At 46.6% G+C, this 14324-nt stretch overlaps 1 protein-coding gene across 2 annotated transcripts in view; it reads left to right on the top strand.

Moving 5' to 3' along the window:
- Positions 1-14324, top strand: part of LOC138282943 (uncharacterized) — a 150195-nt gene that overhangs the window by 73854 nt on the left and 62017 nt on the right. For both annotated transcript variants that reach the window (XM_069221009.1, XM_069221008.1), the window contains exon 5: positions 12944-13012. In XM_069221009.1, the coding sequence (XP_069077110.1) occupies positions 12944-13012 (69 nt within the window). The remainder of the gene's footprint in view (positions 1-12943; positions 13013-14324) is intronic.

Below are 14324 nucleotides of genomic sequence, written 5' to 3'. Positions count from 1 at the left end.
ATGTAAGGGACAAGGAAGTGTTTTTATAATAACACAGCTGATGTTCTTAGAAAATTTCCCTACGTAAGGATGTGTATTTTCTACGAATGTTGAAGACTAAACTCCTACCACGTTCACCGACAATGTACTGAACTGTAGCCTTGGAAGAAGCACAGAGTGATCAAGAATGTCTTGTTTGAGAACAGAGTGCTGGCCTAGGCAACAGCAGTTAGATAGACGAGAATAAAACATACCATAAAAATGGTTATTGTTACAATAATAAGACGAGGCTGAATAAAATATATCTAGGTTGAAGTGCACAGCGGCCTAGTGTGTTAAAATAACGTGCATGGAGCTATAACTAAAATGGCTACACAACAGTTCTACAAAGTTTCCCTTTCCACCCATGGGTGATACAGGTAAACTTGGTTCAGTGCACCAACGCTAAATGTGAAAGACAGGTTTTGGTAGTCCTGCAGAACGCCACCCTGTACACAGCTGTAGTAGAGTTATTGCTTTTGGGCTACTAACAATCTTTCAAAGGGGATCAAGGGCACTGTAATAACAGAAATAAACGTATTTCGTTCTTCACAACATCACACACACAGCACTAAAAAGAATAGACACTTTTAACTAAAATAATTTATTAAAACAAGGTCAACCTGTTTCTCAGTAAATTTAAAAGGATCACACAAGATATCATAAAAACAGCAAGAAGGCACATTGCGAACCACGAGACTAAAATGAAAATTTCTAACATAGTTCAAATGTAGACAAAAAAACTAACACGTCAGGTGTTACATCTATGTCATTAGTCAAATGACTTGACACTTTCATAGTTCTTCCAAAGATAAGGTCAGATGATGTCTGCAACAATGGCAGACATGATAGTGATTCAGCAGAAAGTGTAGAAATTGAGACTCGTGTTTTTTTCCCAAATTGGGTAGGCGCTTTCCTTTTTGTGAGTTTTCTGTTTGCGCTTGAATCCAGCTTGGTCTAACAGCACCAGATGATCACCTTTGGCCATGCTGTATCGTAATAGGACATTGGGTGTCAAATAGCAACATCTATTGTTCTTTGCCATTGTGAAGATGAAAGATCTATGCAGAACGTATTCTACCCTAAGCACGAAGGACCGGATTTATGAAAAGTTAGCGCTGCCGTTACGTCATTTCTTTACGAAAAAGCGTAGCAAAAGTCCAAAATTGAATTATATTTTGTAAATTTGGGCCTCTTTTGTGTAAAAAAATGACGTAAAGGCAGCACTAACCTTTCATATATCAGGCCCTAAGTGACTTAGGGCCAGATGTAGCAAAGGGTTTTTCCCATTCTGTATCAATGAGAAAATGTATTACGCAAACAAAGATCACAGCACACAGTATGCAAAGTAAGATAAAAAAGGATCAGAGCATCTAGTCATTGTGAGGTAGAAATGAATGAAGAAATCGAGCACATCGGTGTTCAAATCTTGTCTCCAGAGAAGAGTTCATTTATTCTGAACGAAGTGATATTCCATAGAACAGAGAACAATTTTTCCAAAGCAAACAGCCAACACGTGTTTAGAGTGACTAGAGATATATTTACTGGCATTCCGGGCACAGCATTTGATTAGCAGCAAATGGCAATTCAACCACAGCTTTACAAAGCAATACTTCCCGACATACAGGTGAGATCAGATAAGGCTGTGGGACAGGTGACACAAAACAATCTGTTCAAATAATTGTAGCTTCATTCCAGTCGCCCAATATATTGACATTCACTGTTTTGCAGCTGTGATTTAAGTATGTAAATCTATAAAAGACTCAGCTCTAGAGAAGAAAAAATTACTTATCTGACAACATAGTTCTCCATCACTGGTTTGTTTCATAGATTCACATGTGCCAACCCCTCATCACATGGTAATGTTGATTACTGCTTTCACTCCCTACGGGGAACATGTTTGGTATGAAAGGCTCTAGATGGATAAAACACAGAGATTCTCCACCTCATTGGCTCTCGTTTGGGTCATAAAATGAGTTGGAGAAGCTACATATAGCATTAAATTAGTGCTCCTAACTACTATTGTTTAAAAGTTATTTCCAATGATCCCCAGCTTGACAACCAGGAATAACTCAAGCATGTCAATCTGAATGGACAAAATATACCAATGTTAGATAACTGCAGTTACCAATCACTGGGCCCTATTCACAAAGGTAAGCTTAGACCAAAAGTAAATGTTTAGATATGAAGTCTTAATTTAGACTTAAAATCTAACTTTACTAGTACCAAAGTTAGACGTTAAGTCTAACTTAGACTTTTGGTCTAAACTTAGACTGAAAGTCTAACTTTACTAGTAGCAAAGTTAGACTTTTAGCCTAAGTTAGTCTTTTGGGCTAAACTTAGACTTTTGGTGTAAGTTTACATCTGTGTCAGTCCCACTGTCTTATCTTATATGTTTAATTATACTATCTTCCATACTTTCCCTATGCACATATGGTTTGTGAAATTCTAAGAATGTAGGACTTCTGTATTATGCGATCTTCTATGGGTCATCCAGAGTCCGACTGGACCTTCACAGACACAAAAGCCCCCATCATGTCTAAGGAACTGCTACCTGGGCCAGTGTCCCATTTTGGTTGTACCCCAGTAATAAGGGGATTGTGAAGATGCTATTAGTACAGCCTCTACATTAGTCTGGAGAATCTTTTTAACTTTACATTTTTAAATGGATAATAAATACCTGAGCTGCTGATTACACACAAAGAGGAAAAAGAAGAGGGTGGTGCGGTGAGAGAGGCAGAGAGTTCAGGGGGTCTGCGGTGATCCAAGAGGGATTCAGGTAGATCCACCGCCTTTTCTGCATAAATTACTGCAGGTGTGTTGATTGCTGGTTACTCAGAGGAGACCAGGTGGATGTGTGTATTAGAAAACCTACCACAAGCCCACCTACTAAAGAGAGTGAGGCTCTACGTGCCTCATTGAAGCATCTGATGGGGGTTGCACATTCAAGGTCTCATTATCAAGGTTGTGAGCCTTAAACAAACAATTATGATTGCAATTATGATAAAAAACATTATAATTTTGAGACCCTATAACGAGCACAATCCAGTCTGCCACATTCTGCACAGGTTATGCTCTCTCTACATTCCCCCATACCATGAGCTCTCTGGGGGACCCTCATCTCTCTAACTGTTTGTTTCCTAACACCATCACTACTGGTCTCCCCCTGCTGTCTCGTCTAATCTCTCCATAGTCTTTCAGCCTCTACCCATGCTGTTTCTGCCTCTCTCCCTCTGCAGGCTCTGCATCTCTCCCTGTGCAATTTCTGCATCTCTCCCCATGTTGTTTCTTCATCTCTCCCAATTCTGTCACCCCTTCTCTCCCAGTGCTTTTTCTGCTTGTTTCCCCATGCTTTCGTGCTTCTCCACCAACGCTGTTCTGCTTCTCTCCTGGTGCTGTTTCTGCTTCTCTCCTCATGTTTTTTCTGCTTCTTCCCCTATGCTTCTTCTGTGCTGTTTTTGTTTCTCTCCCACCGCTGTTTCTGCTTCTCTTCCAATTCTGTTTTTGCATCTCTCACCATGTTGTTCTCTCCCCATCATGCTTCTGATTCTCTCCACATGCTGTTTTTTGCTTCTCTTTCCATGCAGTTTCTGCTTCTCTCCCCATGCTGCTTCTGTTTCTCTCCAGATGCTGGTTTTTGCTTCTTTTTCCATGCTGTTTCTTTATCCTCAGCATACTGTTTCTGCTTCTCTTCCCATACTGCTTGTTTCTTTACCAGTGCTGTTTCTGCTTCTCTCCCCATACTGCTGCTTCTCTACCAGTGCTGTTTCTGCTTCTCTCCCGATTCAGCTTTTCTTTCTCTACTAGTGCTGTTGCTGCTTTTCTTTCCATGCTGTTTCCATATCCCTCAGCATATGGTTTCTGCTTCTCTCCCCAGACTGCTTCTGTTTCTCTACCAGTGTTGTTTCTGCTTATCTTTCAATGCTGTTTCTGCTTCTCTCCTTGTGACCCCCGGGCTCACCATGTCACTGGATTCAAGCTAGCCTAGCTGATGAAGGGTGATACCCTGAAACCAGTCCCAGGATGCTTGTTTCTGGTCCAGGGAGGACTTGGCTGGAAGTTCGGACTGGACTGTTCTCATGGGGAACAGGGTCAAGACTGATTTCCATATTACTGGGTCCAAACTGGGGTGGCATGGTGAGCAAGATAATTGATGGATTAAACCCAGATCTGTGACTGGGGGTGAGTGTTTGATTGGTTCTGCATTCCGCCCATCATTTGTGTTTCTTTGCTAGTTCTCTCAGCACACTGTTTCTGCTTCTCTGCTCATACTGCTTCTGTTTCTCTCCCTGTGCTGTTTCTGCTTCCATTCCATGCTGTTTCTGCTTCCCTCACAATGTTGCTTCAACTTCTCTCCACGTGCTGTTTTTTGCTTCTCTTTCCATGCCATTTCTATATCCCTCATCATACTTGTGAGAAAAGGCCTCTTTTTGACATGGTTAGCCCCCACTTTTTGCCTGATGTATGATGTAGCCTAGAAATTGTAGTGCCCAGGGCCCCTGCTAACCAGGTTCCCTAGGCCAGAGCTCTTTCCCTAAAACTGTTGTGATGCATTGGCACAATTGGAGATACCCTTAGCTGCTTCCATAAGTTCCTAGTAAATGGCACTTAGGTGCCCAGGGCAGGAGGTACTAGGAGTAGGTCCCTTAGGGCAGCAGCACTGATTGTGCCATCCTCTAGGGCCATGCATTTAAGCACACACCCCCACCATCGCAGGCTGAGTGCCCTGATGCAAACCTAAAAGGCAAAATCGACATGGCACACTTACTGTGTGCCCTGCCCACTACATACTGCTTATCATATGGGTAAGTCACCCGGTGGGAAACTGGCACTTAGTTGCAGTACCATCCCACTTTTTCCCTGGTTTCTGGGTGCAACTTAGACTGGAGTGCACTGGGATCCTGCTAACTAGGTTCCCAGTGCCAGTGTTGTTTCCCAGAAAATTGCAAAGATAATTGGCAACATCTTTAGCTGCGACTCTAAGTCCCTAGTTAATGATTCTTAGGTACCTAGGGTATGGGGTAGCAAGGGTAGGCCGCTGAGGGCAGCAGCACTGACTGTGCCGCCCTCTAGGGCCATGCATCCAGAGGCACCCAGCACTGCCATTGCAGGCTGAGTGTCCTGGTGCAATCCCAAAATGCAAACTCGACATGGCACACTGCCTGTGTGCCCTCTCCACTATACACTGCATACACCATAGATCAGTCACCCCTCTGGCAAGCCTCACAACCCCTATAGATCAGTCACCCCTCTGGCAGGCCTTCCACCCCTAAGGTAAGGTGCACTATACTGTATGTGAGGCCATAGCTGCATGAGCAATATGCCCCCTCTGTGTCCTTGCTAAACCTTAGTGAGTGAGTAGTGCTAAACATAGTGAGTGAGCAGAGCAGCCATTTTAAATACATGTGCTGGACACTGGTCAAAATGAGTTTCACAGCTACATGATGGCCACTCTGAACCCTGGGTTGTTTGGTATCAAACAATTCAGGATGACAAATCCAAACCGTTACCAGTGTTTATTATAAAATGCACCCAGTGGTCACCTTAGAGGCCCCCCCTGCAAAAGCGAACTACCTTGGCATGGTTGCAGGCCACTCACAACTAGCCTGCCACCACCAGATAAGATTCTGGTCCCCTGGGGAGAGAGCCATTGCTCTCTGGGGTGGGAGAACATACTCCGTCCTAGGAAGAGGTGCTACCCCACCTCCCCCAAGAATGTGCACAGCCCTGCCTAAGAGCTTCAAAGGGCTTTCCACCCTTGAAATTTGACCCCCAAAGCCAGCTGCTAGCAACAGATGGTCTCCCCCACTGCAAACCCCACTGGGAGCAATGGCGGGAATCTACACAAAGGATAGGAGGAGAGGCCCCACCTGGCATGCACCACCCCTAAGGTGTTGCCTGCGAGATGGACACTCCATTTCATTTTCCTCCATCTTGGATGGCAGGAAAATAGCCAACCAGGTATAGGGATGTGACCTCTGCTCACTGAAAGTGGTCACTTAGTGGGTGTAACCACCCTAAGGTAGATGACACAATGGTTACTACCAGGTTCCCCTTAAACCCCCTCCCTCCCTAAATGTAGTATTTAGAGGGCATACCTAGACCAGGAAATCAGATTTGACAGACAAAAGAAGACCAGGACCAAGAAGATCCAATGCACGAGGACTGTAGATCTGCTGCATCAAAGAAAAGGCACCCAACCCTGCCTCCTGCACCCAGGACCCGTCAATCGCCGCTGAGGAGCTGTACGATAACTGGACAACTCTACAAAAACCCCAGGCTTTGAAAACCACCAGAGAACTCCCTCCAAAGTGGGGGTACCACTCTACAACTGCAAGAAACCAGCAAGCCAGTGAGGGTCACTTCACTGACCAGCCGCTAACTCCAGAACTGGATGCCGCCACCAGACCAAACTGCAACGACAGTGAGGACAAATCCTGCCTGTGTGCCAAGTTTGGTGGCACTGCGACCTCTAGCAGCTAAACTATGCCAGTATCAGGGGTATTGGTCAGCCCACATCAGACTGCAAGAAAAACAGCCCACCAAGGGCTAAAAAAGGACCAGGAGGAAGCCTCATTCAAGAGACTCCAGAAGCAACCCAGACATCCCGCCAGAGTGCCCCTGGGAAAGACCCTGGAACCAACTTACCTCCTGCTCCCAAGGGCATCCTTGCCACAGCTCCTGGTTCACCGATTTGCTCTACACACGGCCTCCCTGTGTCCTGCACCAAAGAACCTGCTGTGCCCTAAGGGTCCCCCATCCCTTGCGACCTTGGAACTCCAAGGGGACCACAAGGAACCACCTTTAAACTTATCGGTGCAGCGATTTTCCAAATGGTTCCTCGCAGTAGCTGTGCACCAGCTCCAAAAACCTTCTCCTTCTGCTCCAGCCGAAACCAGGAGCGGTGCACTGACGACCTTGACCAACTGGCAAATGGAGAACTTGGTAAACCAACTGTATGATTTTATGTGTATTTTTAAAGGTTATCCGCCATTGATTCCTAAGGTGCGTAATTACGAACAAAAATACTATTTTTTATTAAACTTCAAAAATTCACATCTTGAAAAGTACTTACTGTGAGAAACTGTCACATTGTTGCAGTACCCTCCCCCCTTCCACTTTTTGCCTGGTTTGTGAATGCAAATTGGACTAGAGTGCACTGGGATCCTGCTAACTAAGTTCCCAATGCCAGTGTTCTTTCCCTAAAACATTGTAAAAGTAATTGGATACACCTCTAGCTACCACTATAAGTCCCTAGTAAAAGGTACTTAGGTACTCAGGGCAGGGGGTACTATGGGTAAGCCCCTGAGGGCAGCAGCACTGATTGTGCCACCCTCAAGGTCCATGCATCATGATGCACCCAGCACTGCCATAGCAGGCTGAGTGTCCTTATGTAAACCTAAAATACAAACTCGACATAGCACACTCCCTGTATGCCCTGTGCACCCTACACTGCATATGTTATGAGTAAGTCTTCTCTCTAGCAGGTCTTCCAGGCCTAAGGCAGGGTGCACCATACTATGGGCCTCGTTATGATCCTGGTGGTCACCAGACCTACAGTGTCACGGTCGCAGTCGTACTGCTGCCAAAGTGGCGGTCTGACCGCAAAATTATGACCGTGGCAGAGCCGCCACGGTCCAACCGACAACACCGCCAGGCTGCCCGGCGGTTGTATTCCTCCAGGGCAGTGCTGCAAGCAGCGCTGCCCTGGGGATTACAAGTCCCCATTCATCAGCCTGTCCATGGTGGTTTACACCACCATGGAAAGGCTGGTGGAATGAGGGTCTCGGGGGCCCATGGAGGCCCCTTCACTGCCCATCCACTAGGAGTTATGGGCAGTGGAATGCGCAATGGGTGCTGTTGCACCCGCCGCACGGCCACATTTCTGTTGGCTCCATTAGGAGCCTGATGCAATGTTAAGATCCTGTTCTCCACTGGGCTGGCGGGCAGAAACACTGTTTCCGCCCGCCAGCCCAGCAGGGAACTCAAAATAGGGCCGGCGGGATTCAGGCCGCATTGGTGGCATGATGGTGGGAATAGTTTGGCGGGCGGCCTCCACCGCCTACCAAACTCATAACAAGACCCTATATGTGAGAGTGTAATTGCATGAGCAATATGCCCCCACTGTGCCCTTGCCAAACATGGGACATAGTGAGTCAACAAAGCAGCCGTTTTATTGTACGTGCTGAACACTGGTCAACACAAGTTTCCCAGCTACATAATGGCTACTCTGAACCCTGGGTTGTTTGGTATCAAACAACTCGGAATGATAAATCCAAACTGTTACCAGTACTGGGTTTATTATAAAATTTACCCAGGGATCACCTTAGAGGTGCTCCCTGCAAAAACTAACTATCCTGGCATGGTTACTGACTAGTTCCAGCAGGCCTGCCACATTCAGACAGCCAATATACAAACCTGGGGGAGAGCCCTGTCTCTCTGGTTTGTAAAACAGTACCCTTCCTTGGTGGAGGAGCTAACACCCTCTCCCTCAGGAATGTGCACTGCCCTGGCAGTGAGCTTCAAAGAGCTACCGACCTTGAAACTCGATCCCCAGGTCTGCCGCTAGCAGCAGATAGCTTCCCCCTTGGCAAACCCCCACTTTTGGTGGGAGCAAAGGTGGGAAACCACACAAAGGTTAGGAAGAGTGGCCTCACTGAGCATGCACCACCCCAGGGGCTTGCATGGGGAAGTGAATCCTCCATTTCATGTTCCTCTATGTTAGAATGGAGGGAAATAGCCAATCAGGTTTAGGAAAGTGACCCTTCCCACAGGAAGTGGTCACTGTAGTGGGTGTAGCCACCCAAGGGTAAGTGTCTCATTGGACACTACCAGGTTCCCCCTAAAACACCCACTAAATTCAGTATTTAGTGGGCTCCCCTAGACCAAGAAATCAGATTTGAGAAAAAAGGCCAGCACCACAGAAGATCCAAAGCAAGAGAACTGTGGACCTGCTGCACAAGAAAAGGTGCCAAACCCTGCCTGCTGCAGCCAGGACCCAAAAATCGCTGCTGCGGATAGCTGAACACTGGACTGACCCCAGGAAACCCAGGGGACCTCCAGGCTTCAAGAACCACCCCAGATCCATGTGTCCCCAACCCCTTGTGACCTCAACAGTCCAAGGGGAACCCCAGGCACCATCTTTAAATCTGCAAACCAGCTCCTTTTCCAAGTGGCCCCTCCAGGTGGCCCTGTGGCAAGAGACTTTCCAATGCTGCTTCAGCTGCAACCGGGAGCCGCCAGAGGCTCTCCAGCTGGCACAGTTTGCCCACCGACTACTTCGACCACCCTGCAAAAGAAGAGACTGGTAACTCAACTGTACGAGTTTTAATGCATTTTTAAAGGTGACAGAACATTGCTTCCAATGATGCATCATTACACACAGAAAGACAAACTTTATCAAAACTTTGAAAAGACATAACTCAAAAAGTACTTAACGTATTCTAAAGATCTTGGTCTTAAAATGTATATGAAAGTCTGAAATATGTTTTGAAAATCTGGTCTTGAGTTATTCATTGAGTGTTTGTGGTGCATGATTGGATTTGTGAGTACAGCAAATACTTAACACATCTCCTGGATTAGCCTAACTGCTCAACCAGCTACCTTAAAAATTGGAGCATTAGGCGCTCATTCTACAAAGCATCCAGAGACCCATTGTAACCAATGGATGTCTCCTTTTAACACCTGCTCTCAGCAGGCATTAAAAGTGCCAAAAAAATGGTGCAAGGAAATCTCTAAGATTTCCTTTCACCATTTTTTGCCCCCCACCAACAGGCATAATGTATGCCCCCTTTGTATACATTATGCCTGGCACAGGCATAATGTTGCACAAAGGGTTACAAAGTGGTGCAATGCACACATTGCACCACTTTGTAAAGATGGTGCGGCGTTATTGCCCTTTTAACGCCGCATTTGCATAAAAAAATTACGCTAATGTGGCGTTGTAATGTCGCTAGGGGCTCTTAAATATGCTCCATAGGTTCTGAAGGAGCATTGTTGATGGTATCTAATACTCTCATTGTGTACGAAGCAAAGCTGACCCTGAAAATTGTACTTTGTGGTTCACCCTCCCTTAGAAATGCTAGAAAAACTGACAAAATACCCACAGTACGCCAGTAGAAGACAGCATAATGTTAGTGGAGCAAAACTAGCTGGCATCTCTCTGCACTCTCTCACCACACCTTTGCCCACACCTCATTCGCCAACTACTTCCACTCACCTGCCCACCTGCCCCTATCAGTGTCATCTCCACACGCTTACCTCACCTTAGTCACTGCTAGTTTATTTCAACAACCAACCTTTATGTGACCCATCACTACTCCTCGGACCTCCACACCTTTGTCCCCACCTCAATCAATACCCAGCTACCCCCAGACTCTTACCCTGACCTCAGATACCACCCACCTCTCCCAAACTCTCGCCACACCTGTCACTACTCGCATGAACCACATACAGCTGCCCCACCTCTGTCGCTAATCTGGTGCACTCACACTACTGCAGACCCTACACAGGCTTTAAATAGGCCAGCGCCTACACCACTGGCTCTGGTAAAACTGACAGGAAACACTCAGACAATATCACAAAATAAAATGATGGACAGAGTGTTGAAACTTTTCAAACACCCCCAGTCACAGATCTGGGTTGTTTTGCTTGCCACGTCAACCCAGATCTGTGACTGGGGGTGAGTGTTTGCATCGTTCAGCACTCCGTCCATCATTCTTTTGTGTTGCTAAAGTTGCCCTAAGTAGGAAGGGTATGCCTAGACGTTGGTCCCATGCTCACTGTGCCACTGGATGCAAGCTAGCCTGGCTGATGAAGGGTGATACCCTGAAACCGGTCCCAGGATACTTATTTTCGGTCCAGGGAGGACCTGGCCTGGCATTTCAGGCTGGACTGTTCACATGAGGAACAGGATCAAGACTGATTTACATATGGCTGGGTCCAAACCGGGGTGGCATGGTGAGCAACAAAAAAAATGGCGTAAACCCAGATCTGTGACTAGGGGTGAGTGTTTGCATTATACAGCACTCCGTCCATCATTCTTTTGTGTTGCTAAAGTTGCCCTAAGTGGGAAGGGTATGCCCAGACTTGGGTCCCATGCTCACTGTGCCACTGGATTCAAGCTAGCCTGGCTGATGATGGGTGATACCCATTCTTTTATGTTGCTAAAGGAAACACTCCGACCCAGGCCTGTGGGCCTAAAGACATTGTGCTGCAGTGCTTCCAGTGCCACAAAAGGCCTTAAGCTCTTTAAACAAACTGCCTTCCCCTGGGGTGCTGTACCTGACGCCCCACTGCACCATCCACCACCCACACAAGCCCCATGTACGGCCAGATCATGAGCATTTCTGGGCTGCACACAAGCTGAGGCGAGTCAAGAAAACAACCCATATGAATTTGGACGGTACAAAAGTTTAAATGAAAATCATTCAATTGCACCATTCTTACCAAGTAAGTGCGTTGGACTTATTTTTTAAAATAAAGTGCTTGCATTTCAGATTGAAATGTATGTAATGTATTTATGCTTGAAAAGCCCTGCACTGTCTCTACTGGTCTCCAAAGGACAGGAGTTCTCCTGGAGAACCCATAAACAAACACCAATCAAGGGAGAACACTTTTGCCCCCACTTAAGGCCACCTCAGATGGTTTTCTCATGCTACTCTGAAGGTCTCCCTGTGCTCCTTTGACTGGTCACCACATGCTGCCTGTGCTCTTCGTACCATCTCTGTTGGTCTACAGATGAATCAGTGAGATTCTTGCTTTTATAACAAGAGAATAGTATCTGTAATTCTGCACACATGAAGTTATCTTAAACACAAATCCACATTCCTTCTCTACAATTCTCACACCTTTCATTTCGACTAACACTTTATTTTGCCCATATTTGTTCCTCATTTGAAAACCTTTGCAGAAAATACACTTCACACCTTCAACATCAAGAGATGTCTAAACTTCGATTTGGACAAGATGTAGGAGTTTGCAAGATGCAATCAGAATTCAACTCTTGCATCCAACACTTTCTCTCTCCACCACTCAATGAAGGTAGAGCAATGTCTCAACGCAAACATGGAACCACCTGGTGATGCAGTTGTCTGTAGACTTTATTATGCTAACATGCTCCACTTGGGCCTCCTGAAATACAACCTGCTGATGCTTTAAGTGATCCAAGACTATGCTGCACTGGTGGTGCTGGGGTCCAGTTATCTAGGTAATGCTTCTCCCCTTTTGTCCACCTGGCATTGGCTCCCCATTAAACCATGTCACCTTAAAGGCACTCCACAATAATTTCTGGGCCTATTAAGGTCAATGCCCAGGCTTCATTCATAGGTGCATTTAAGCCAAAAGTCCTAGCCATTATCTCAGAACTTCTTCTACTCCCTGTGCCTACTTCCTGGAATGCCTGCTTAAGGTTTCCATAGAGTCCTTCAGCTATCAAAGCCTCTAGAGCAGTGGAACTCAAGCCTCCCCACCTCATTGGCTCTTGCTTGGGTCCTACAATAAGGAAGAAAGGTTGCGTATAACAATATGTTACAACAGAGGTTTTTTTTCTTGTTCTTTTTTTACAAATTTGTGAAGTCAGTCCCAAGGATTCCCAGCCTGACAATGGAGAATAATTCAGTCAGGAGTAATCTATGACCATGTGTGAGTTTATCCAGATTCAGGGCCTTATTTAGAGTATGGCGGACGGGTTACTCTGCAACAAATGTAACAGATATCTCGTACACCGTGTTACGATTTCCAAAGGATATAATGGAATTGTAATATGGCGGACGGGATATCCGTCACATTTGCGATGGGGTAACCAGCGAGTTCTAAATCAGGCCCTTGATGTTGAATCATGCTTCTGATATTGGCCATAAAAACACGACTGTCATGTTCTTCATACTGCAGTTGCACTAACGCCTCTTCCTTTATTTTCAAACAGGCAACGAGGCACCCCCAGGATTTGGAATAACTAACGGGCACCCATTCCCCGTTGAAGAGCCAATGACAGGTAACATTCTCTTAGTTAGGGTGCATCAGAGGCACTCCACTGTAATTCAATCGGACTTGTGATGATGCTCACAGCACAAGCTCTCCATGTGTTCAGCAGAGTTTTTTAAAAAGATTGTATCATACTTTACAAAACAAATGTAGTGAAAGGAAGCAATTACTAAGAGTTGATATCTTAACATGCTGAGTGCACAAAAAAGGAAAAGAAGGGAGAGGTGTGATGAGAGAGGGTGTATTCAGTGAATCTTGCAGTGATGTGCTATAGACTCAGGTGGAGGTGGCCCTGTTTCTAAATGGATTACTGCCAATGTGATGATGGTTTGTTACTTTTATGGAGAGGACCAAGGAGTTGGTTGTATAGGACAAACCTGTTCCAGGTTCACATACTCAAGACAGCCAAGACAGTTAAGCTCTTTGTGCCCACAGCAGGTAATATAGGAATTTTCATTAACCTCGACTATGCTGGTATCGCATGTTGGTGTGATTGTCTGCTTATGCTGTCTCTGCTGGTCTCCGCATAATGCTTCTGCTGGTCCCCCCATGCTGCCTCTGCTGCTCTTCGCCTGCTGCCTCTGCTGCTCTCCGCGTGCTGCCTCTGCTGGTCTCCGCGTGCTGTCTCTGCTGCTCTCCGCGTGCTGCCTCTGCTGGTCTCCGCGTGCTGTCTCTGCTGGTCTCCGCATAATGCTTCTACTGGTCTCTGCATGCTGCCTCTGCTGCTCTCCGCGTGCTGCCTCTGCTGCTCTCCGCGTGCTGCCTCTGCTGGTCTTCCGCGTCCTGTCTCTGTCTCCGCGTGCTGCCTCTGCTGCTCTCCGCGTGCTGCCTCTGCTGCTCTCCGCGTGCTGCCTCTGCTGCTCTCCGCGTGCTGCCTCTGCTGGTCTCTGCGTACTGTCTCTGTCTCCGCGTGCTGTCTCTGCTGGTCTCCGCGTGCTGTATCTGCTAATCTCGGCGTGCTGTCTCTGCTGGTCTCTTCATGCTGTTTATGTTGGTCTCTCCATGCTGTCCCTGCTGGTCTCCCCATGATGTCTCCATTGGACTCCTCATGCTGACTCTACTGGTCTCACCATGCTCTCTCTGCTGGTCTACTGATGCTGTCTCTGCTATTCTCCCCATGCTGTCTCTACTGGTCTCCCCATGCTGTCTTTCCTTATCTCCCCATGCTGTCTCTGATTGTCTCCTCATGCTGTCTCTGCTGATCTCCGTATGCCCTCTCTGGTAGTCTACGGATGCTGTCTCTGCTGGTCTCCCCATGCGGTCTCTGCTGGTCTCCTCATGCTGTTTCTGATGGCATCTCTATGATATCTCTGCTAGTTTCC

Source organism: Pleurodeles waltl, chromosome 2_2, assembly GCF_031143425.1.
Source record: "Pleurodeles waltl isolate 20211129_DDA chromosome 2_2, aPleWal1.hap1.20221129, whole genome shotgun sequence".
Taxonomy (NCBI): domain Eukaryota; kingdom Metazoa; phylum Chordata; class Amphibia; order Caudata; family Salamandridae; genus Pleurodeles; species Pleurodeles waltl.
The sequence above is the reverse complement of the archived record's forward strand: the minus strand, read 5'-3'. Positions and strand labels throughout refer to the sequence as shown.